This window comes from Hyla sarda, chromosome 2 (assembly GCF_029499605.1).
Source record: "Hyla sarda isolate aHylSar1 chromosome 2, aHylSar1.hap1, whole genome shotgun sequence".
In the NCBI taxonomy this organism is placed as follows: Eukaryota; Metazoa; Chordata; class Amphibia; order Anura; family Hylidae; genus Hyla; species Hyla sarda.
In genome coordinates this window covers 84,279,765-84,306,317 of record NC_079190.1, presented here as the reverse complement: position 1 = coordinate 84,306,317, position 26,553 = coordinate 84,279,765, and the positions used below count along the sequence as shown (strand labels likewise).

General features: G+C 41.6%; 1 protein-coding gene across 1 annotated transcript in view; it reads right to left on the bottom strand.

Moving 5' to 3' along the window:
- Positions 1-25,866, bottom strand: part of GDF11 (growth differentiation factor 11) — a 233,005-nt gene extending 207,139 nt beyond the window's left edge. The window contains exon 1 of the mRNA XM_056562357.1: positions 25,217-25,866. Coding sequence (XP_056418332.1) covers positions 25,217-25,616 — 400 coding nt within the window. The 5' untranslated portion in view covers positions 25,617-25,866. The remainder of the gene's footprint in view (positions 1-25,216) is intronic.
- Between the last annotated feature and the right edge of the window lie 687 nt (positions 25,867-26,553).

The window sequence follows — 26,553 nt, the reverse complement described above, 5'->3', positions numbered from 1 at the left end:
TCTGCACATATATCTCACTGAAATCAATGTGGAGTGTACTGGATGATGTTTTTGCTCGTCCGCATGCATGACAGCTGCACCTCCAATCAGAGCACACTCAGTAAATCAAGAATGGTATAAGTTGTGTGTTCGGTGTAGTGGCCCAAGTTCAAAGCAAGTACTGTTTCTATGATGCTGTATGTACAATACAGGTGCAAAAATCTGTTAGGCAAATATAAAACTGGCCTAAATTTAGTCGACACATTCTAGTTTTGGTACCATTTTTGCTAAACCACATCAAAATCATTAAAGTTTGTATAATATTTTAGTAAAACAAAGCTTTAAATGTAAGACCCCAAGGATAATGGCAGGAAATGGGACCAAACAGAATACACCTACCAGAGGAACCAAGAAACTGAAAGTAGAGTGTGTGTCATAAACTTGGTTCTGGCACTGTTTCTACACCTTGTTAACCTGTGGTAAATTCAGATGGAATGTGCCTTTCCAAATCATGTCCAGTCTATATAAGGTCTCACAGCTACTATATATATGAGAACGAAAAACAAGCCATGAGGCAGAAAAAAAGGCATTTGGAGCTCAAAGATAGTACTGTGTGGAGGCACAAAAGTGGAGATGGGTACAAAAAAAATTTGCTGCACTGAAAGTTTCCAAGAGGACAGTGGCTTTCATAGTGCTTAAATTTAAGTTTAAAGTTTAGACCAATCAGGACCAGAAGGGCCTTGTTAAGATAAGGAACCAAGAATCCAATGGTCACTCTGGCTGACCTCCAAAGACCCAGTCTGCAGATGGGAGAAACTTCCAGTAGGTCAACCATCATTCCAACACACCAACAATGACAGAATGATTAACATTCTGTTTTCACTTTGTCATTATGGGGTATTGAGTGTAGAAGGATGGGAAAAACTAGATTTATTTTTTATTTTAGCTCAAGGCCGCAATGTGGTAGAGGGTATGAGATGCAGGGCAGATGGAATTATCGTAGGGGCTGATGGAATAAACCCTTGTATTCATGATGCCAGGGCGTGGTTTATCCTCAATACCATTTGATGTTTACCACTGGATCCTGGGCTAGGCACGGGGGCAATAATGACTTTTCCTTGAACATTGCATAACCTCAAACAACAACGCTTCAATAATGCTACAATAAAATACAGTTAGTCTCTTCGACTTAATGAGTAGCAAGCATTTTAATCACTGAAGCCTGGCAACTTCCCATCTCAGCCTCAACAGTCAGCTTGTTTTCTAAGCTGTGACATGTACCTAGGACCACGAGATTGTGCCCCCTCCATAGAGCTGACGTGGGTATTCCGGGACACGTGACAAACTGGAATCAATGATGGTTGGGCTCACGGTGACCACCACTTGTACAGCAGAAGCTTGCGCCACTTGGGTATCATGTGTAGGTGCCTATTGGGCCGGCCAAACCTCTTCCTCGGCAGGAGTAGGCCAAGGCACTTTGGTTGATGCCTGATGGATAGGCCAAACCTCTACAACAGCAGGAGTAGGCCTGGGCACATCTGCAGATACTTAGGTTCCATGACAGGTGACTCAGGATACCATACTTATCCCTTGGCACTTGGTGGCAGGAGACCAAATGGATCCGACTCCCAATCTTCAGAGGAGAAATGGGTGAAGGGAATTTGCATAGGTTTCTTGGGCCTGGTGATGGCTGCAGCCCATTCCCCTCACTGGCTCTGTACAGGGGTGTATTCCACAATCTCCCCGCTCTCTAGGGAGTGTAGAGGTGTAGGGAGGTAGTCTCTCTTCACAGCTCTTCTGTTAACCAGAATAGTGCTCCGTGGTGGCAGTCCATCAATGTGCTGTACCCCCTAACTCTGTAAAACTTGATGACTGTGGCTCTCCGCCACTCTGGGGGTGGCTCTCCCTCCCGCAGATGTTCTAGCCTTCTGATATATAAGGCCTCAAGGCCCTAAGTGTCCTGCTGCGCTTGGCACACTTCATAAGGCATTATTTTAGGGCAATACTCCTTTCTCCTCTGTGACCGCATTTCTTCAACTATGGTGGCAACTGCGGCCTCTTGTTTGGCCCTTTTGGCCTGGGCTACTGGAACTGGAAGATGGGACTTCCCTGGCAGGGGTAGGAGATGGTCCCTCATTTACTGGATAATGACTGGTTCGTCGCCAAATATCCACCGTGCCAGGAGTGGTGACTGGGGACATGCTGGGGGCTGCTGGACCTGGGGCGCTGCCTCTCGGCTGGGGGTAGATGGAGGGGTAGAGAACGCGGCCTCGGCCAGGATACTCACTTCCGACTCCTCCGTAGGGATCTCCGCCCAGGATCCCAAAGGTCCGGTGGTGGGGAGACAGCCTCACCGGTGACGATCCTCGCGATGATGCTGGCGTTCCACCCGCCTAAAGTTGCAGGCCAATCTCCATCATCCTCAGGCAGCAGAACTTTAAGATGGGCGTTTTCGGCCCCGATGGAGAATCTCTGCAGACAATCCCCTAACTCCTGGAACATCTGCGCCGCGGCAACTTGCCGGGCCTCCGACACCATCTTGCGACTCTCCGACCTCATGTGCTGCTGTGCCTCCACCATCTTTATGCTTCGCTTCTTATACCGGTCTCTGACAAAATGGCCGCTAGCTGGAACTTCGTCATCAGCAGGGCCTGGGACCGGAAGTGACTCAGCATTGCCTCCTCTTCTTCCGCTCCGCTAGGAGCTGCGACTTGGCTTCCATGACCAGGGGCAGGACGCTGGCTTTGGCGGGATGCTTTTGCACACTTTTCTTCCAACAGATTAACCCTTTCAGGTATGGCGGTAGACATCTTGGCACATAACATTACTTCGGCACGAATCTTGCACATAGTATTCATGACTTCAGCACTTTTTCCAATGGCAGGCAATAAACTTTTCTTCGGCTCCCCCTCTATTTCACAAGCGCCTCGGGTAAAACACTTTTCACTGTCCCGTACACTTTCTGGCGCAAATTTAAAGGGGTATTCCAGGGAAAAACTTTTTTTTTTAAATATCAACTGGCTCCAGAAAGTTAAACAGATTTGTAAATTACTTCTATAAAAAAATCTTAATCCTTTCAATAATCATCAGCTGCTGAAGTTGAGTTGTTTTCTGTCTGGAAACAGTGCTCTCTGCTGACATCTCTGCTTGTCTCGGGAACTGCACAGAGTAGAAGAGCTTTGCTGAGGGGATTTGCTTCTAAACTGGGCGGTTCCCGAGACACATGTCATAAGAGAGCACTTGACAGAAAAGAACAACTCAACTTCAGCAGCTCATAAGTACTGAAAGGATTAAGATTTTTTTAATAGAAGTAATTTACAAATCTGTTTAACTTTCTGGAGCCAGTTGATATATATATAAAAAAAGTTTTTCCTGGATAACCCCTTTAATTCGCATCAGCATGCGATTCTCTGACAATACTAGACACAGTTCAGACTGAGGGAGGATTTTAGGCATAAAGCGCAAACCCGTATCCTGTTAGTAGGATGCCAAAAGTTGTGGTACAGGGTGTGAGATGCAGGGCAGATGGAATTACCCTAGGGGCAGATAGCATTAACCCCTTGTATTCGTGATGCCAGGGTGTGGTTTATCCTCAATACCACTTGAAGGTATACCACTGGATCCTGGGCTAGGCACGGGGGGGCAATAATAATTCTGAAGCCAAGTTACGGACAACGGTAGCTTTACTGAGGGACAGATGGTACAGTCTATACAGTTCAGTCAGGCCCACAGAGATGACCAGTGACTTCAGAGACTTAAGGGCTTGCTGGGACTTGCAATAGATTTTGACAATTTTAGTGCAAGCCACTCTGACTTGACAATAGATGCCTGTGACTGACTTAACTTGAGACTGACAATGCTGTGGTTGTAGCTTACTTGTAGAATTGTGGCTGCTGGACTGACTTGAGGCCTCCTATGGACTCCAGACACACTCTAGGACTTGACTGTACTGCAACTCAGCAGAAAGAGAGAAAAAAGAGACGCCTCCCAGGGCTTTCATAGGGGAGACTCTGGTGGGTTCCCATAGGTCACCTTTAAGTCACATGGTCACTGATACCTCCTGGGTAACACTCCTGGTGATCACATGTTAACCTCTCTTAAAGTAATAACACTTTATAGATCCATTATACAGTATATAACACATGGAAAACAATATATACATAAGGGGAGAGGTGTAAGGGGGCCAGGGGACACTGTAAGGAGGCGGCCTGACAGGGCAGCAAGGGTACGGGGGCACAACTCCTGTACTGGGCCACCACAGCAACGTAACAAAATGTAAAAAAATTCTGTTAAAAAATGTTTATACTGTTTATATCCAATCTGTACATTATTCCCCCTGATTTAATCTGTGTGTTTAGGGGGGTTTAGTGAAGGGGCTTAAATACCCTAATAAAATGACCTGCTATGTCTATAAATGTGTGCCAAGTGAGGTCACAGTTTCATTTGAGCAAAGGGTATAAATATAATGTAGACACTTTTTAGCATTATTATCATGATTATTATTAGGGCAAGATTACTATGTGGGCACAAGACATATGTGTTCTCTCTATTATTATTTTATTATTATTTTAGCTTTTTAGATGTGCCCATTGCAGCAACATTTGACCACAGTTAGCATTTTATTTGAGCCCCAACAAATTTCAGTAGATGACTTCAGACTACATAAAAAGTGTTCCCCACACATCTTTTCCTCAACATATAAATTCTACTTCTGTAAAAGTTTATAAAATAATGTTTCATGTAGGCCTGTAACCATAGGTAATAAATCAGCAAATTCCATAACAAATCCATAAGGAATCAGCCTTGAGTGCAATGCCAGCAACTAACAATAATGTGTCACTTTACAGCTGTCATGTGTGTGTGAAACACATGGCAAAATAAGCATGGCTTGGGAGTCAGTTCCTCACAATAACCAAATGGTAATAATTTACTTTCCTAGCCAAATTCTACAGCACGATGGATTTTACAACATGTAAATGAAAAGCCGCCATCATGAACATAATAAAGAAAAAAATCTATACAAATTATGAAAATAATAATAATACAAAGAGAAGTCAGAGTAGAAGGAAAATCTTAATAGATAGATAGATATGAGATAGATAGATAGATAGATAGATATATGAACCTGCAATCATGTATATTGTTAGGACCAATAAATTTAATTCAATATATATAACATATACATAAAGTCTGAATATATATATATATATATATATATATATATATATATATGTAGTAAGCCAATATAAATTCAGACTAGTGCTACAACAAAGTTCGGTATATTTCAGCTCATTACAGAAGATCAGAAATACTTTACTAGAGAAATTTAACTTCCGAATTCATGATGATCTTCAAATAGTATCTTTCGTCAAACTGATTTGATTACTGCATTAACATAAAGGTGAATTAGTGGTCGAGAAATAACGATAAATGTAGAAAAAAAAAAACTTGAAGACTGAAGCTGAAAGCCTGTTACCTCCAAACATATGGAATGTGGCCTTACAACACTTTTATTTTTTATCAAAACCAAATTTTATTTATTTAACCCCTTAATGACACAGTTTTTTTTTTTTTTTGCTCTTTAGTTTTTTCTAAAAATCATAATGCTTTCAATTTTCTACCTACAGACCCATATGAGGGTTTTTTTTTTGTGCCACCAATTGTACCTTGTAATGACATCAATCATTTTACCACAAAATTTAAGGCGAAACAAAAAATTTTGTATTGCAAAATTGAAAAAAAAAATACTCCATTTTGTAAATTTAGGGGGCTTTCAAATTTTCTGTAACAATGATACCTTATCTTTATTCTGTAGATCCATATGGTTAAATGATACCCAAATTATATAAATTTTATTTTGTTTTACTTCTTCTAAAAAATTATAACTTTTGTATAAAAATTTGCATGTTTCAAAAATGTCCTCTTCTGACATCTATAACTTAATTTTTCCGTATACAGGGATGTGTGAGGGCTCATTTTTTGCACCCTGATCTGTCGTTTTTATCAGTACCGTTTTTGTTTTGATGGGACTTTTTGATTGCTTTTTATAAAAAATTTTAGAGCATACAAAGGGACAAAAAATATGCAATTATGGACTTTGGTATTGTTTTACGTATACGCCATTGACCGTGCGGTTGAATTAAAATTTTATTTTTAAAGTTCGGACATTTACACATACGGCGATACCACATATGTTTATATTTAAAAAAAAACTTTATGGGATAGGTGGGTGATTCAAACTTTTATTAGGGAAGGGGTTAATTCACATTTATTAACTTTTTGTCATTTTATTTTTTTTTTTACTTTCTTTACACTATTTTTAGTCCCCATAGGGGAATATAACATGCAATCATTAGATTGCATACACTGTTCAATGCTATGCCATAGTATAGCATTGATCAGTGTTATCGGTCCTCCATTGTTCCAGGCTGCTGAGACTGGAGCCTTGAAGAACAGATCGGATGGTGAGGAGGTGTATTTTCGGCATTTTAGATACTGCAATCATCTTTGATCACAACATCTAAAGGGTTAAGGCTGGGTAGTGGCCCGATCACCAGTGTCGGTCATAAGCTAGGGGTCCTGGCTGCCAATTATATGCAATATATTTCTGGATATTGGCTAGACTATACCACAGCATTCGCAGACCGTGCTCACAGAGTTTAGTGGACTGAACATACTTTAGTAGTGACTATGTTTAGTCCAATTCTGAAAAAAGCTGAAGACCATGCTTTTGAGTCCCACAAAATAAAAGTATAGATTCAGAAATTAACAAAACATATGGGGGCATTTATCATTGTCTTTAGAGCTGTTTTTGTGTGTAGATTTGTCTCTATTTAGGCGCAGTGCTGCACCTAAGACTATTTTAACACTTTTCGATTTACACTTTTTCTTTACAGACCAGCAGTTAATGGTTAGTCTTTTGCAGTGGTAATGAATTTATCAACTGCTACTTTTGCAAAAAAAAAAATAGCAAAACCCCCAAAAAGTCGCAATTCCACACCAGCCCAGACCTAGCGTAGCTTTTTGGTGTATGTGAAGAGTGAAATTTCAGAAAATGTGTATCCTCCACAAAATTTATCAAATGCCCTTCGACCATTTAATAAATTTGGCAGGGTCACGCAAAAAACATGGAAAAAAAAAGAATTAAAAAAATGAACTAAATCACACACATCTTAGTAAGTTTCCCCCCATAGTCACTAAGATCAGTCCAATGAACTTAATGGGCCCAGTGCAGGTATGCAGCAGCATACAGTGGGGATCAAAAGTTTGGGCACCCCAGGTAAAAATTTGTATTAATGTGCATAAAGAAGCCAAGGAAAGATGGAAAAATCTCCAAGAGGCATCAAATTACAGATTAGGCATTCTTATAATATGTCAACAAAAGTTAGATTTTATTTCCATCATTTACACTTTCAAAATAACAGAGCAAAAAAAATGGTGTCTGCAAAAGTTTGGGCACCCTGCAGAGTTAATATCTTGTACTGCCCTCTTTGGCAAGTATCACAGCTTGTACACATTTTTGGTAGTCAGCCAAGAGTCTTTCAATTCTTGCTTGAGGTATCTTTGCCCATTCTTCCTTACAAAAGTCTTCCAGTTCTTTGAGATCTCTGGGCTGTCTGTCACGCACTGTTCTTTTAAGGTCTATCCATAAACTTTCAATTATGTTGAGGTCAGAAGACTGTGAAGGCCATGGCAAAACCTTCAGTTTACGCCTCTTGATAAACAAATGTGGTGTCACCGCGTGCGTAAATGTCTGACGCATAAAAATATCATGTTAATTAAATCGCATGGTCAATGGCATATGCGTAAACAATTCCAAAGTCCAAAATTGTTGGTCACTTTGTATACCCTAAAAAATGTATAAATAGTGATCAAAAAGTCCCATCAAAACAAAAATGGTGCCGATAAAAACTTAAGATTACAGTGCAAAGAATTAGCCCTCAAACAGCCCTGTATGCAGAAAAATAAAAAAGTTATAGGGGTCAGAAGATGACAATTTTACACATACTAATTTTGGTGAATGTAGTTAAAAATTTTTTTAAAGTATTAAAATAAAACCTACATAAATTAGGTATCCTTGTAACCGTATGGACCTACAGAATTAAGATATGGTGTCATTTTTACCGAAAAGTGCGCTGCATAGAATCGGAAGCCCCCAAAAGTTACAAAATGGTGTTTTTTATTTTATTTTTTTCCGGTTTTGCTGTAAATTTTGTGGTGAAATGATTATAATGACATCAAAGTACAATAGGTGGTGCAAAAAAAAAAAGCCCTCATATGGGTCTGTATGTGCAAAATTTAAAGCGTTATGATTTTTAGAAGGTGATGAGGAAAAAACTAAAGTGCATAAACGGAAAAACCCTGTGTCCTAAAGGGGTTAATAATGTGAACCCAGCCTAATGTATCAGCATATTTTTTTGAGATTGAGAAGAAACTGGAGTATCTGAAAATATGGGGAAAACATACAAACTCTATGCCGATGTTGCATAGATGGTCAGATATAAAACCAGGACCCTATTAGCCAACAGTGATATTCATTAAGCCACCATGCAATGTTTGGGGTTTTCCAAGGGCAAAACAATACACTAGGGCCCATGGAACATAACATATACCCTTGGATTTCTGACACAGTTCAAGGTTTGGGCCCAGAATTTCCCCATTGAATCTTGCCACTCATTATAGTTTCTAAGTTAAAAAGTGACATGCCACTGTTTATTTTTGCATGTGAATTTTCAATTCTGCACTAGGAAAATCTTCCCTGTATAAGCTACAGCTTAGATTACCATTAAAAATAACGGAGCATGGCTTTTGAGCAGAATAAACTGTGAAATACATGCAGATTCTGAGTTAAAGGGGTACTCCACCCATAGACATCTCATCCCCTATCCAAAGGATAGGGGCTAAGATGTCTGATCGCAGGTGTCCCGGAACCCCCGCGATCTCCCTGCTGCACCTTGCGTTCGTTTAGAGCGTCAGGTGTAGCGCCGGAGGCTCGTGACTTCACGATCACGCCACACCCCTCAATGCAAGTCTATGGGAGGGGGCGTGAATGCTGTCATGCCCTATCCCATAGACTTGCATTGAGGGGGTGTGGCCGTGATGTCACGAGCGGGGTATGACCGTGAAGTCACGAGCCTCCGCCCCACACCGCCAGTCATCCGGCATGAAGCAAAGTTTGCTCCGTGCACCAGATGTCTGGGGTGCCGCAGCCAAGATCGAGAGGTTCCCCAGCTGCGGGACCCCGACGATCAGACATCTTATCCCCTATCCTTTGGATAGGGGATAAGATGTCTAGGGGCGGAGTACCCCTTTAAGATATGTGTAAAATACTGTCATGATAAATAATCTTTATAGCACCAACATATTCCCACTGTACATTTCCAAGGGTATATATATATATATATATATATATATATATATATATATATGCAGACATAACACTTTACAGAATGACACACTAATTTTCAAAGCAAACAACAGGATTTAGACAAGAGGCAGAAATTGCTTAATTTATAGAGGGTCCTAAAATATTTAAACAAGCTTACCTAAAATATGTTTTGTAGGGATTGCTTTCAACAGTAAATACAGTATTGGAAATGAGTCTGATTGTTTGGGTAACGCATTCCAGAGAAATGTTGCAGCACAAGCAAAGTCTTGGTGATGAGAGTGACGGGTTCAGATTTTGGAGGATACTGTAGATCACTAGCAGAACATAGAACCTGGGTAGGGGCGTAGACAGAGATAAGGGAGGAGATGTAGGGAGGTGCAGCACTTTGGAGAGCTTTGTGTGTGAGAGTGAGGAGTTAAAATTGTATTCTATAGTGAATGGACAACCAGTACAGTGACCGGCTTAGGTGTAGTGGCTGGAAACGAAGATGAGTCTGGCTGCTGCATTTAGGATGGACTGGGGAGGGGAGCATTTGGGGAAGAGAAGTACGATTAATAAAGATTTACAGTAGTCAAGGCAAGAATTAATCAGAGCAACAATAAAAGGTTTAGCTGTTTCAACAGAAAGAAAAGTGTGTATTCTGGGAATGTTTTTGAGGTGCAGGTGACAGACCCGTCTTATCAGGCATATTTTAATTCCAGTCGAAATTGTGAATGTCGAAGAGCAAAACACTTTATTAAAGCCAATACATAACTTTAATTGTAACTGATGAAACTAAATTTCACTTTAAAAAATGAATGAAAGCATCCAGTCTTACAAAGCTTTCAATCAGACCAGGATGGGGTTTTTGAGTCCAGGCAATCTATTGGCACTGTTTAGCGAAAGTAAGTTATCCAAATGATCATGCTGCTGCCAAATACAGATCTGCTCAATGCCTCTGAACTGTGGGCAACTTGGATCGCTTCAGTTATGTTGGCAAGCAGTCTGTCCAACTTGTTCAGCACAAAATTAACATGTTCAAGTACCCCGGAAGGCTCTTAGAATATTGCTGAGTGCATAGCAGAAAATTCTTAGAGGACTAGAAAATGATAATGTTTTTTGGGGAAATGTAACATTGAGCTTATAGCAGTTGCCAAATATGCATACAATATGATTAAAAAATGTAAAATAAGTACTAAATACAAAACTATTAAATAAGTACTTTAATAATGTGTGTATTTTTCAAACAAATAAAAACAATTTACTATATTATAGAGAATAATCATAGAAGCAATAAACCAAAATTTTTCCATAAATTATTTTAACTATTAAGAAGTACTATAAAAAACATATTTCCACATATATTGCTAAATAACCTGCAATATTCCTGCAGTGTACTTTTTTCCCCAGCTTTACATGCTTATATGTGAAGTCAGAACACAAGTGTCTCCTGTGTAGTGGACTTAATAGCAGCTTTTAGACCTCTCCCCTTTTCAACTACCTTTGTCCTCATTGTTCCCGTGTTTGCCCCTTGGGGGCATAAAGGGGGCATTTATCATGCCTGTGCCTGGCATAAACTGCCAAAAAGTTTCATAAATTTGCGAAGAGGGTGGGGTTGATGGGAGAGGGTGTGGTTTTGCACGAAGGGTGGTTTGACACCCCGCACAACAATTTTACAATTCTAGCAAGCTTAAATTGTAGCGGAAATACACATGAAGCAGCCTTATAGGTTGAGAGCGCCCAGAGAGAAGGAGCGCTGCGCTGGATGGGTGAGTGAGTGAGTGTCTGTCTCACTCTATCTCTGTTTGTGTGTCTCTGTGTGTGTGACTGTGTGTGACTCTGTGTGTGTGTGTGTGTCTGTGAGTGTGTGTCTCTCTGTCTGTGTGTGTGTGTCTGTCGCTATCTCTGTCTGTGTGTGACTCTCTGTGCGTGACTCTGTGTGTGTGTGACTGTGTGTGACTGTGTGTGACTGCGTGTGACTCTGTGTGTGTGTGTGACTGTGTGTGACTGTCTGTGTGTGTGTGTGTCTCTCTGTCTGTGAGTGTGTGTCTCTCTGACTGTGTGTGTGTGTCTCTCTCTCTATCTATCTGTGTGTGTGTGTCTCTGTGTTGTGTGTGTATGTGTTTTTTTTTTGTGGGGGGGGGGGTTGTTTGAACCAGCAATCTAATGTGGGGAGACTTTGACCTATTGTGGGGAACATGCAAGGGAACCTGCGGCCTAATGGGGAAACTACTACCAAATGTGGGGAATCTATGCTACCTAATGTGGGGAAACTGCTACCTAATGTGCGAAAGCTGCTACATAATGTGGGAAAGCTGCTAACTAATGTGGGGAATCTGTGCTACCTAATGTGTGGAAACTGCTACCTAATGTGTGGAATCTGTGCTACCTATTGTGGGGAATCTGTGCTACCTAATGTGGGGAAATTACTACCTAATGTGGGGTAACTGGTACCAAATGTGGGGAATCTATGCTACCTAATGTGGGGAAACTGCTACCTACCTAATGTGGGGGAACTGCTACCTACCTTAAGTGGGGGAACTGCTGCCTACCTAATGCTCCCCCCCTGGCAGTAGCACCCTCCTCATCCACCAGCAACCCCCCCCCCCAGCAGCAGCACCTCCATCAGCAGATCCTGATGGTGGATGATGGGGGTGCTCCTGCCAGGAGGATGATCCTGCCGATGGATGATGGGGGTGATACTTCCAGGGGGGATGGCCAGTAGCACCCTCATCATCCTCCAGCAACACCCCCATCATCCACTAGCAACACCACCAGATTTATATTCAGATTTAGTATACTACGGTTTTAGGTCCGGTCCAAAACTGCATACGGGTCAAAACTGAACTGACCGGAGTCACCGTTTGACTCCGGTCTGCTCATTAAAGTAAATGGAGTCACGGGCTGATCCGGCTGGGGTACGGGAGCGCCCGGTTTGCCCCTTCCCCAGCCGGATCCGGCGCCCGTATGTACAAAACGAGATGTGAATGCAGCCTTACAGTATATACCAGCACTAAATTAATTTACATCATAATTATTATTACACAGAGCTTACTGGGATTAGATCATGATATACATGATTCCTGGACACATAAGTCAAAATTATTTATCATCATCACTAGTGTGGTACATTTTGTCCATAATTTATTTCTATATATTTCTTAAATATTTTTCAGAACATAGAGTAAACCATGAAGCAACATATAAAATATACTTGCAACAATAATTAAACATATAGCCAGCAAGTCTTATTAAGACTGCATTTAACGAGCAGTAATTCAAGGCAGCCACATTTGATATCTTCTCCCTTTTCGTTACGTGTGTGTGTGTGTAGTTCCCTAAATATACATGCCAAGCCTTGACACACTTCTCTATCTAAACAGGTCAAATTAGTGTTATTTTAGGTTTTCTAGAAGGTTAAAGGTTAGGGGTCATGGGTGTCATGTACACTTCATAGACAATTAAACCAAGATATTTGTGTAATTGGAAACATTTACTACACTGGCACCCAAGCAGCAAATGTCACGACCCATCTGGCACTAAGTTTACTTTTGAGCCGCAACATAATTACTTAACTAATAAACATTTAAGTAGTTTTCCAATCTTAAAAAGTGATATAACATTACTTGGACCTTCACCAATCTTAAAAATAAGGGGGTTGTAGAGCTGCTCCACCAGGTATGCAAGCACAGCCCCAGACAGGCCCAGTTTCCGATATATAGAAATATAAGATAGAAAATCTTATTTAAACACTTAAAAAAAATCAAACACTCACAGGAGCAAATAAATCATATGTCCAATAAAACAGGGGCCCAATAGGTAAGGGGGCCCACTAATATCTTAAAAGATGTAATGTGTGTGTTAGAGAGCTGATAGGGGGCAATGGGCCCATTTATTGTTTTTACACCTAGCTTTCTGCAGTTCGGCTCTGCCCCTGATTACCCACTTAAATCTTGAATAGAAAGTAGTTTACTGGCATATTATATGTATCTTCTGAAATAGTAAGATAAAAACTCTTGTCATGGAGATGGCTGGGAAGCGGAAAACAGCCAAAGCTCTCTCCCTCTTTGCTGAAAATCTGGGGCTACATTTGGATTGTGGCCCATGTGTGGTGAGTCTGTGAAGCTGCCATTGGGCCTGTCCAACTCACTGTGTGTGCATTGTTCCTGATGCACATGGGCAAGATTTTTCTAGGGCTAAGGGAAAGAGAGCAGGTACAGGAATTGTGGCCAGGACGCCACTTCTCTCTTTCCTCAGGCTGATAATAAAAGATGTGGCCTCTCCTGTCAAAAAGTAGAACAAACCCCAGGGCCGAAGCCCGGAGTCACTAACTCCCCTCTTTTTGCTTCCCCTTAAAATATAACTTTTATTAATACATTTAAAATAAAAATAATCCTCAAATGTGAATTAAAAGTATGCCGTTATAGTGCAACAAACAAAATTGTCATATAACAGCAAGGAGCATCTTGTCTGCTGTATACTGTATGAACAGTGCTGCCGTACACTGATAATTGGCACTATGACGTACAGTTTAAAATACTAATATCCAGCCACCCTCCACATGTTTCGCTGCAACAACAGCATTGTCAAGAGGAAAATGTGGCTATGGCAGTCCCGCCTCATAGGGAGATCTATTTATAGATATCATTAGTGTCATCATCAACCCTCGTCCTACCGGACCCACCAATAGGGATGTCCATTGGGAACTGGTCCGGACTCTGCCAATAGTATATCCTTATCACAAGTACTTCCGGAAACATGATAAGGATACATTATTGGCAGAGTCTGGACCAGTTCCCAATGGACATCTCTATTGGTAAGTCACGGCATACTTTTAATTCACATTTGGGGATTATCTTCATTTAAAATGTATTAATAAAAGTTATATTTTAGGGGGAAGCAATAAGAGGGGAGTTAGTGACTCCAGGCTTTGGCCCTGGGGTTTGTTGTACTTATTGAGTTAGGACCCGTCACCCTCTTTTCTTGGGTACTTAGGTGATTATTACTCTCCTGTCAAATTAAGTAAATACATGCATTCAAATGATATAACACTTTTGGAATATATTCTTATTTCTCTTGTTGTGATGTCCCTTTGTTATTCCTACCAGAGATGTTGGACAAAATAGCTGTAACGGGTCACGGCAGGTGGTGGATCCTCCGGGCCTGTGTGGATGATCACTTGAGCCGTGCCAGGGAGCGGAGTCTAAGATGCCGCTGGTTTTCACCAGAGCCCGCCACAAAGCGGGATGGTCTTGCTGCAGCAGGTGGCACCCAGGTCTCTACCCCTGGCATGATTCATCCACACAGGTTGCTAGGATGTGGTGTGGCACAAAAGGAAACTAGCAAGACATGGCCAAGGTAGCAGTAGGTCAGGGCAGGCGGCACAGGTGCAGGGTCAGATAACGGAACAAGGATCTGGTACACAGAAATCAGGAACATAGAAGCACAGTAGCTTTCTCAAGGGCACAAAGGCAACAAAGATCCGTCAGGGAACAAAGGGAGGAGCTGATACTTAAAGACAGGGTGCAGGTGTAAACACTTAATTAAATGAGTACTGGCCCTTTAAATGTAAGAGCTCCAGCGCACGCGCCCTAGGAGGCAGGGGCACACACTGCAGGAACAGACCAGGGAGGTGAGCGACGGGCTGGGATTTGCATGACAGTGAAAGTGCCTGATAGTGTAGGGGCACGCCCCTAACAGGTAACAAATATTTGAAAATACCAAAGGATAAGGGATAAGATGTCTGAACTCCGGCGCGGCCCCCCAGTCATCCGTGCAGCAAACTCCGCTCCAAACTGGATAACTGGCGACTACAGCTGCCATGCCCTCTCCATTCATGTCTATGGGAGGGGGCATGGTGTGATGTCACGAACGCGGAAGCTCCAAGCTTCCGTGTTCCGGACACCACCGCTGCTGGCACTGAGATTGCGGGGGTCACCAGTGGCGGGACCCCCGTGATCAGACATCTTATCCCCTATAATTTGGATAGGGGATAAGATGTTTTTTGTTGGAGTACCCTTTTATGAACACAGCAGGTTTTGGCCATGAGGACTCAGCCAATATTCATTTTTTGCATTTTCGTTTTTTCCTCCTAGCAGTTTAAGAGGCATAATTCTTTTATTTTTCCATCCACTGAGCCATGTAAGGGCTTGTTACTTGCCTGAGCAATCGTACCTCAAAATGTTATTATGACACCTTTGGTTTAACCATAAAATGTACGACACAACCAATACAATATGATTTGTGGGGGGGGGGGTTGAAAAATAAAAATAAATATTTAGCAACTTTTTAGGGGAGGGGGTTCATGCAATGCACTTTACAGTAAAACTGGCATGTTCAGTACTATGTTTTGAAACTATAACTTAGTGAAGATTTCCCTAAAGCAGTGCTAACTGATCTACTTATTTATACCCTCTTCTTGACTGAAGTGCAAAAAAACCTAGAAGACGGCATCTTCTAGGCAACAAAAGGGCAATTTGACTCTACAATAAAATAGGGTCTAACTATACTGAACTAGCATAATGCAATGTATATGTATGTTAGAAGAGAAGCCTCCATATAGTTGTCTAGTTGTACACAACAGTGAAGGCTACAGTAATACCTAGATGGGATCATTTGTATGACAAATGCTCTATCACAATACCTCACTACTTTTAACCAGCTTCTAGTTTACAGTCGATGGGGACTTCTGAAAGTTTTTGCAAGGACATTTTTTTTCAAAGAAAGGCACAGCAGAATAATGTAGTGTACAATGTCTTGGGTCTTACAGTTGTACCACATCACAGTATTGTAGAAATCAGAACCCATTAAGGCTTTTAAATGATAGCATTTAAATAGAGCAGGCACCTGTTATCCCTGGGGATACCCAGAAGAAAGTGCCCTTTGATACTGGTCTCACATTTACAACAATGCCCTATTATTCTTACAGAGAGTCTCTTTATGTATTACAGGCATCTTACTCTTAAGGAAACCATTACCTGGTAGTACAGAGCTGAATGTTTGCAGCAAATAAGAAGATTTTCTTCACCTGTAAAATGATAAATAGCCCCGTTGGCAAATTCCCCCAAGACCTTCTCAGGACCTTTCACTGAACTAATAAAGCTTAAATATATAGTTACATAAAAGAAGTTGTCCAGCAGAATAACAAATAAAAGTGTAGCATTATGATTTACTATAGTTAGCTAAGGACAAGTGTGTTTATGCTTTTATTTGTACTCATTTTTGTCTGGAGTGTTTATATTGCACATACACCATACACACTATCATTAAAGGGAATCTGTCACCAGTGTCACCTGCACTAACCTATGCAGGTGACACCGGTGACAACGGTACTTACCTTGTCCCATTCCGTGGTGGGGATCTCCTGTAATATCTTCCATTATTTTCGCTCTGGGCACCCGGCTTGGGGCACGGGCAGAGCTTACTGACATCACCGCTGCTGTCCACAGCGGGACCTAGCAGAGAGCAGCAGCGGTTTGGGGCATGGGTGGAGCTTAGTGACGTCACCACTGTTGCTCCCTGCTTGGTCTCGCTGTGGACAGCAGCGGTGATGTCAGTAAGCTCCGCCCGTGCCCCAAGCCGTGTGCCCTGAGCAAAACTAATGGAAGATATTACAGTAGATCCCCACCACGGAATGGGACATGGTAAGTATTGTTGTCACCAGTGTCACCTGGGAACCGACAGATTAGTGCAGGTGACACTGGTGACAGATTTCCTTTAAAGATAGAGAAATATGCATAAGGGTATTCTGGTTAGAAGCAACTCTGATGTATATTCAACTCACTCCCATATTTAGGAAGTTATACTGTTTAGAATAAACACTGGAAAATTGTAATTTAAAGGTAACTTGTCATTAGTGTCATACTGCCCGAACAATGAGTAGCATCCTTATTACAACAGTCTATGATTTACTGTGTTTCAGGAACAAGGCTTCGAGTCACCACAGCAGGCCCAGTTGGCTTCTACACACCCAAACGGTCTTCAATTGATAGATTTCTCCCCATTTGCGTTTAGGTTTCCTTTAAAGGGGTACTCCACTGCCCCAACATCCAAAACATTTTGTTCCGAACGCTGCGTGCGGGCTACGGGGTCGTGACATCACGGCCACACCCCCTAGTGATGTCACACCACGCCCCTCAAAGCAAGTCTATGGGAGGGGGCATGGTCACTAGGGGGCGTGTGCACGACATCATGACCCTCGCAACCTGCACCCAGCGTTCTGTACAAAATATGGTGGATGCTGGGGCAGTGGAGTACCCCTTTAAACAACCCCTTACAGCAATTACTTTTTTTTTTATAAGATTAAATAGAATTTACAGTTCAACTTAGGAATCACAATGAATAAGACCATTTCTTCAAGATAATGCATATAAAACAGAGGAAATGCTTCCTATTTTGCTTGCTGAGGGTTAGATATGCAGATGCCATAGGATTCATACGCATTGTGATATCATAATTGCAATTTTCAGGAACTATCCTTGAAACTTGTTACTATGCCTACAAAAGTGTTAAAGCACAGCATTGAATCACCAAGTTAGTTTGCCATTGGCAGAGATTAAGTCATGATGTTCAGAATTACATAAAGCCTATTGAAGCATAAAAGATAATAAAGCAAGTTATGCGATCACCTCATTCCTGCACAAGGTTATGGCATAGCAAACAGATTTCACATAATGAAAGATCTAATGAAACTGCTGGGATGAAACCTCACAAAGAACAGATTTGATGCTAGAAATAAAACACATTCTTCATGAGTGATGCACCATTATTGCTGGCATTCATTCTGTCACCAAGTTTATTTAAAGGGGTACTCCGGTGGAAAACATTTTTTTTTTCAAATCAACTGGTGCCAGAAAGTTAAACAGATTTGAAAATTACTTCTATTTAAGAACCTTAATCCCAGTATTTATCAGCTGCTGTATTCTCTAGAGGAAGTTGTGTAGTTCTTTTCTGTCTGAACACAGTGCTCTCTGCTGACACCTCTGTCTGTGTCAGGAACTGTCCAGCAGGAGAGATTTGCTATGGGGATTTGCTTGTACTCCGGACAGCTCCTGACATGAACAGAGGTGTCAGCAGAGAGCACTGTGGACTGAAAAGAACTATACAACTTCCTCTGTAGTATACAGCAGTTGATATGTACTGGAAGATTAAGATTTTTAAATAGAATTAATTTACAAATCTGTTTAACTTTCTGGCACTATTGATTTAAAAATAAATTGTTTTCCACCGGAGTACCCCTTTAAGGTAGAAAGGACATTGAAATGTTTAGATTGTATCTAAAAATCTGTCATGGACTATGAGATTTAGCAATGGCACTAACAAAATTTAGCACTTCTATCGATTTTTTTATGTTCCCTTAAGTTATAATTTAAACAGCAAAGAACTCATAAAACATACAAATAAATAATGTACCCAGGTATCGGAATGCTCCCCATATGATGCCATCATAGCTTAGGCTGGGTTCACATCATGTATCAGGCAATACGGGGCCGCATAAGGCGGGGGGGAGCTAATACTGGGCGCTCCTGTATCCCTGTCGTATTCAGCCCGTATGTAATGTATTTCAATGAGCTGACCGGAGTGAAACTCTGACTCCAGTCGACTAATTTTTGCCCCCTATGCGGTTTTCCCACCAGATCTAAAACCGTGATAGACCACGGTTTTAGATCAGGTGGGAAAACCGCATACGGGGCAAAAATGAGTCGACTGGAGTCAGCGTTTCACTCTGGTTGGCTCATTGAAATACATTACATATGGGCCAAAAACGGGAACGCCCGGTTTTAGCTCCCCCCAGCCGTATGTGGTCCCGTATTGCCTAAAACGTGGTGTGAACCCAGCCTTAGAAGTATTTTTTTTATTTATTGTTTACTGTCTTGTCCACCCCTGTACAGTACAATTGTTTTAATGCTGCCAGGGTATGCTGTGGGTAGGTTTACCAATGTAAAGGATTACAGTTCCCAAGATTTCTACATAATCTCACAGATATTCCCTCTATATAAAGCTGCCTACATGACTCTATCAAACAAGTTTTTTAGACTTGTGCTGTAATTACTCCTTATCTGCTCAATGACTCTGAATTATCTGCTGCCCAGTATGTGAAACATGGTTACTTTATTGAGGGAAGGAGGGAAAGCCAGGAAGCAGTGGAAATAACACAGATGTGATGTGTACAGGGAGAGATAGAGAGGAGATAGCCACTTGTCCATGGGACATCATACAGCAGCATATAGACACCAATAGTATAGCAATGTGACTCCATGTGAGACTGGCTCACAAAGGCACTTCAGCTACAGACAGTACATTAGTATATTATACATATTACATAGTCATCTGCACATATTTTTTATAATGAGAAAACCACTTTAATGACTAATGTCTGAGTAAAGCTCAGCTTTAGACATCCTCTACTAGATAAACATGACCTGAAAGGCAACAAACATATCTAAACATATTTTTAAACATTAATGTGGTTTTTCACCTTTTTCAAGAGGGTTGGTAATAATTGTTACATTTGTTAGGATCTGACTGGGAGACTGACACAGATTAGCCAAGCACTCAACTTGGCTATCTCAGTCAAGACAAGACATCAAGGTTTCGGGGTTGTGTCAGTGACGTCGGAGCTGGTTGTATTTGCCTTACCGCATCTAGACCAGTATATATAGGTCATCATAAAGTGTAAGTTCTATGTATCTGACACCATAACATGCATTCATTTGGGATGTGGTTTATTTTGTGGGTTGTCCCAGCTTGTCCCCTGAAGAGTCCGGTCACAAACCGGGTGAAACGCGTTGGATTTGTATTGGTTCGTTACATTTCGACCTTTACTTTTCTATGCTGGGTATGTAACGTTATTGTAAGAAGGTAGACACAGTGATGAATTGTCTTATCATCAATTCTCAGCTACTTGATTATCTCATTATCAAATGCTAGACGTAGCAATCACATTCAACCCATTTGTTATTTTTGGTTTAATATTTTCATCACAAGCGGTATTTTGCTAGTTAAATAATTGCCTTTAAAAGTTATGTTTTATTGCTGGTGCCTCAGTAAACTTTCTCATAAAGCTGAGCAACAGCATGCATGACCACCACTCTGTTCACACATGACCTATCCCATGATCAGGAGAAGCAGTTGATGGGAAAACCCTTCCCTTTTTGCAATGTTTCTAATTTTTTAGCATTGAATCCTGATGACAGCTGATTCATTGAATCCTGATGACAGCTGACAGCTGATTCCTGATTGGCCGACGGACATACAGAAGCAGAAGATTACTGTTTAAGACACTGGTCTTCTGCTTCTTTGCTGGGGCTTCTGCAGGCGGGTGCCACGAGGGGCCTGGGCCCCTTACTGGGGTATTGGCTGTACCCCCTGATGGCGGCACTGTGTACAAGGTAGGGCCGGCACATAAGCCTGGTTGTCCCCTATTGGGAGTGTTTTGTCCCCTAATGGGAGTGTTTTGTCCCCTAATGGGAGTGTTTTGTCCCCTATTGTCCCCTATTAGGTGTGTCCGCATCCGCTATTGGGAGGTGTCCCCTATTCGGAGGTGTCCACTTAGGGAGATCCTACTATATAAGGTTTAGGTATTTAGCATGAGTTGGAATAGACATAGGGGATTAGAAATGCTTCCAGTCACATTCCTTTGACACTGCCAAATGGATCTGTCCATCTCCTCCCAAAACCAATGAAAAGAACAACACAAGGACCCCATGGGGGTAACCACAGCCAGGCTTTGTTATTACTGCACATGGTAAAAAAGGAAAAACCAACAGAAGTAACCTGGGAATAACAAAAGACTAGAGAGAATGAGCCGAGGAGAACGCAATACCAAAGCGAAAAGAAAAGGGGATACCGACGAGGAATTAGCAGAAGGGATAACCAGGGAAAAGTATGAAGAAGAAGAAAAGACATTGGAAATGGAATAGAATGTGTTGACAAGGGGCAAGGAAAATGAAATACACATCTAGACGTTGGAAATGGAATAGAACGTATTGACAAAAGCTTAAAAACATAGTTTTATGTAAAGAGAGATAGATTAAAGATAGATAGACAGATATATATTAAAATATGACTGACACAGACAGACAGATAGATAGATATATAGATAGATATGAGATAGATAGATATAGATAGATATGAGATAGATAGATAGATATGAGATAGATAGATGATAGATAGATAGATAGATAGATAGATATGAGATAGATAAATATGAGATATATAGATAGATAGATAGATAGATAGATATGAGATAGATAGATAATAGATAGATATGAGATAGATAATAGATAAATAGATAGATAAATATTAGAATAAGACAGATAGATGATAGATTCATAGATAGATATGAGATAGATAGATATGAAATAGATAAATAGATAGATAGATATAAAAATATGACAGATAATAGATTCATAGATGAATAGATAGACAGATAGATATGAAATAGATAGATAAGACAACTTTTTGTGATACATCAGCAGTCAGTAAACCATTTTTTCCCTACCAGGGTAACCGCCAACTGTTGCAAAACTGGAGGCACCCTAGTTGGGCATCACTGCAGCAGACAAAGTATTAGTAACCAGCAAAGCAAATGTTCTACATAGGCTGCAAAGCATGACACAGCAGTATTCAGCCGGAGACAAGGAACATTTGAGGCTGAATGACCCCAGCTGCTTGGAGTAACTTGTCCTGTCAGAATGTACAAACCATATCACTTGTTGAACACTTGTATTCAGGTAAATGACAAGTAATGCCTGACACGTCCAATAAAGTGTAATACAAATGACAAGCACATCAAAGGTAAATGACATAGAGGAAATAAATGATAAAAGACAAACTGTTATTGCTGTGCCATATTTATGCACCAACAAGTTGGGATGATCAATTATTTGATATAGTTATCAAAACAAACAACTCATAATACATCAGAATAGGTAAGCAGCCTTGGTCGTGATGATCTTCCTAAGGCTAAGTTTCCACTTTCCACTTTTTTTTATGACAGTCAGAAGTGGATCCATAAGGAATAAGACATATAAAGGAAGGACTTGTACTTCTCCCTTATGGATCCACTTCTGACTTTGGCTCAAAAACTGCCCGAAAAAAAATCCAAGTGGAAACTTAGCCTTAGGGGGTCACATATTGTTTGATCAACCCATATTCATATAAATAAAGTGAATAATCATAATCAGCATCATTTACTATGACAAAAACCTATAAATCCCATTTAATGCATACACCATACTCGGAGAAACTATAGATCAGGAGTCAAATACAGTCACATTGTTGCAACTTAATATCAATTGAACATTTGATAACATTCCTACATATTCAAAACAATTCAAAACTATAACACTGAATGTAGATCCTTATTATGGTATCATGTGAAAAATCATGACATGACAACATATTATTGATATTTCTGCACTATTCGTCCACATTTTTAAGTAACTGTGGCGGGGGTCACACACTGAATCATAAGTTATAATTTTTTATTATAAAGAACATTACCAGTAGAGATAAGCGAACTTACAGTAAATTCGATTCGTCACGAACTTCTCGGCTCGGCAGTTGATGACTTTTCCTGCATAAATGAGTTCAGCTTTCAGGTGCTCCGGTGGGCTGGAAAAGGTGGATACAGTCCTAGGAGACTCTTTCCTAGGAATGTATCCACCTTTTCCAGCCCTCCGGAGCACCTGAAAGCTGAACTAATTTATGCAGGATAAATCATCGACTGCCGAGCCGAGAAGTTCGTGACGAATCAAATTTACTGTAAGTTCGCTCATCTCTAATTACCAGGCAGGTGCAATGTGATCAGTTCCTTATATCATGATCTGACATTTGGGGGGGGGGGGGGGGTCAGTCATTTGTATGATAATGATGACTGTGATTCCCACAATAGGACCTGTTTTATGACACAAATTCTTATTATGTCACTGGGTTACAATAGCGTCAATAGAAGTGAATCCTGAGAGGCGATCATCACCATAGAAAGGTTCTATGTTCACTTCTCAAAAAGTCCTTGATTCCAGCAGTTTTTTGGGTGACAGAGTAACATAGTTCATAAAATTGAAAAAAGTCCCTACTGAGTTGATCCATTTTCTAGAATGTATCAACCACTGTAGTCTGCAAAGGAGTTTATTGGCAGACTTGCTACAATATCCAGATGACTTCCTTGCATTATATCAGTGTTTCCCAATCAGGGTGCCTCCAGCTGTTGCAAAACTACAACTCCCAGCATGCCCGGACAGCCAACGGCTGTCCGGGCATGCTGGGAGTTGTAGTTTTGCAACAGCTGGAGGCACCCTGATTGGGAAAACACTGCATTATATGCTGGCTAAGGGTGCATGCACACCACGTTTTTGCTATACAGTTCACGTATACGGTTTCAAGTTAAAAACCATATGGAACTGTATAGAAAACCGTATGCATTGACTTAACATTGTAAACCGTATGTCAAACGCATCATCCGGTTTAGTTTTGGATCTCATACGGTTTTGGACAGTTTTTTTTACCCGTACCCAAAATCGTAGTCTACCACCTTTTTTGGTTCGGGTAAAAAAAACTGTATTAAACCGTATAAGTTTTTTTTTTTTTTTTTTTTACATGGGAGTCAATGGGAACTGTACAGAACTGTATGCATTGTATATGAAAACTATACGGTTCCATCAGGTTCTCACCATACGGTTTTTGACTTTGCACGTTTTTGTTTTCTCGGAATTTCCATCAAACAAGTGAAACTTTAATTCAAAATGGAGTGAAAAGTTAAAAACGTATATGTTTTTTTTTTTTTCTTAAAAAACCGAAGCAACCGGACATCATTTTTCAAACCGTATACGGTTTTCAACCTAATATGGGTTAAAACGTGTATACATTTTTTTAATACAGTTTAGTCCGGTTTTGAGGAATCCGTTTTTCATCAAAAACCTGATACGGGAACTGTATTGCAAAAAAGGTGGTGTGCATGCACCCTAAGGCTGGGTTCACACCACGTTTTTCAGATACGGTAACCGTATACGGTTTTCCGCAAAAAAAGTATACAACCGTATCCGAAACCGTATGCATAGAGAATGCATTGTAAACCGTATTCCAAATGTTGTGTACGGTTGCATCCGTTTTGCCTCGGATACGGTTTTGCGGGTTTTTCAACCGTAGGCAAAAACGCTGTCGACCACGTTTTTGCCTCCGGTTTGAAAACCGTATGCGAACCGTATGCGGTTCTTTTAACATTGTTGTCTATGAGAACCGTACACAGAATTTCAGAATACGGTTGCACACGTTTTTTTCTGATCTGTTTTTGGAGTTGACACATGCGCAGATTGGAATTTCAATAGAACAATAGTAACTTTATTAAATTGCTGGAAAACGAATTCCAACAAAATAGCAAAACCGTTGGCAAAAACTGATGCAAACGGATAGAACCATTCGGGGAAAAACTGTATACGTTTTAATTTGGAGTCATACAGTTGTATACGGTTGCATACAGTTTTTGCCATACGTTTTTTTGCGGAAAACCGTATACGGTAACCGTATTTGAAAAACGTGGTGTGAACCCAGCCTAACTCACCCGCTGTGGAACTGGCACCTATACCTAAAGTAATAAATAGTGTCAGTAAAGCAATAAATGGATATACAGTACTAGCTCAGGGAATGATCAGACACTTTAGCATGCCATTTAACCCTTATTATGCCCACCCACACCCAAGAGAATTGCAGGCAGCTCCTGCTATACATTGCCTGCACTGATGATCAATGGGTGAGCTGTCACACGTGGGTACAACGCACGTGTGACTACCCTGACAAGCAGCAATCTCCTGCGCTATAGCCATAGTGATTGATGCAATACTGAGCAGGGGGGGGGGGGGGGTCACTTACTTTCCTGTGCCATGCTGATGACAGTCTCCGTGGTGGCATGATACTCATCCTCTTCCACGAAAGCATTATGCTGGAAGGAGTCTCCCTGAAACTCGTGCTGGTCCAGGATCTGCTGTAGTGGGGGAGCCTTGGGCAGCAGCTGGTTCACCACCTCCCTGGTGATGTTAGGGGCCTCCTTTAGCCTGAGTTTGCTGAGGATCTGGGACTTGATGCTCTCCAGCCTCATCTCCTTGCTGTGCTTCCTCCACATACACACCGGGCAGTCCTGCTCCTCACTTTCTCCCAGTGAGGTCTCCACCTGCAGGGCTCCTTTCTCCATCATAGACTCTCCTCGGCTCTTGGAAAACTCCAGGGACAGGACCAGCATGCAGAAGAAGAGTGGGTAGCGCTGAGACAGCATAGCTGGGCGCCCAGGATGCCTAGAGTGCTGCTGGTGCTGCTGCAGAGAGGACAGCTGCCTTGTGCAGGTCTTTATAGGGGAGGGGTAGGCAACCAAGGATCATGTACTAGGCACAGGGACTCCTTCTTTTTATATCCCAACTGTTCTCTGTCGTAAAATGCTTTCATTGGCTGGAGAGGTAACAAAAGGCCCCTAGCAGGGCTGTCAACAAAGTAAAACACAGGGAGAGAGAGAGAGAGAGTGAGAGAGAGAGAGTGAGAGAGAGAGAGTGAGAGAGAGAGAGGAAGAGAACAGGAGCAAAGTGACTACTCAGGATCCGGCGCCTGTGACTTGGTACAGGGAAGGGGGCTGTGACACATCTTAAAGACACAAAGCTCTCTTATTGTAACACTCCTGTGCTCCCTCCTCAGCCACCTCTGGAACAGGGAACACCCCCCCCCCCCCCCTTTATTGCTTCTTTATGGCATGCAGAACCTGTGGCTAAAGGCAAGGGCAGGACAATCTCCGAGGGCTTAGCGCAGTGTTTCCCAACCAGGGTGCCTCCAGCTGCTGCAAAACTACATTTCCCAGCATGGCCGGACAGCCTTCGGCTGTCCGGTCATGCTGGGAGATTTAGTTTTGCAACAGCTGGAGGCACCCTGGTTGAGAAACACTGAGATTTCCAGGCATGGTGGGAGATGGAGTTTTATCAACAGCTGGAGGCACCCTGGTTGGGAAACATTGAGCTTTCCGGGCATGGTGGGAGATGTAGTTTTGCAACAGCTGGAGGCACCCTGGTTGGGAAACACTGAGCTTTCCAGGCATGCTGGGAGATGTAGTTTTATCAACAGCTGGAGGCACCCTGGATGGGAAACATTGAGCTTTCCAGGTATGGTGGGAGATGTAGTTTTGAAACAGCTGAAGGCACTGTGGTCTGGAAATACTGAGCTGTCCGGCC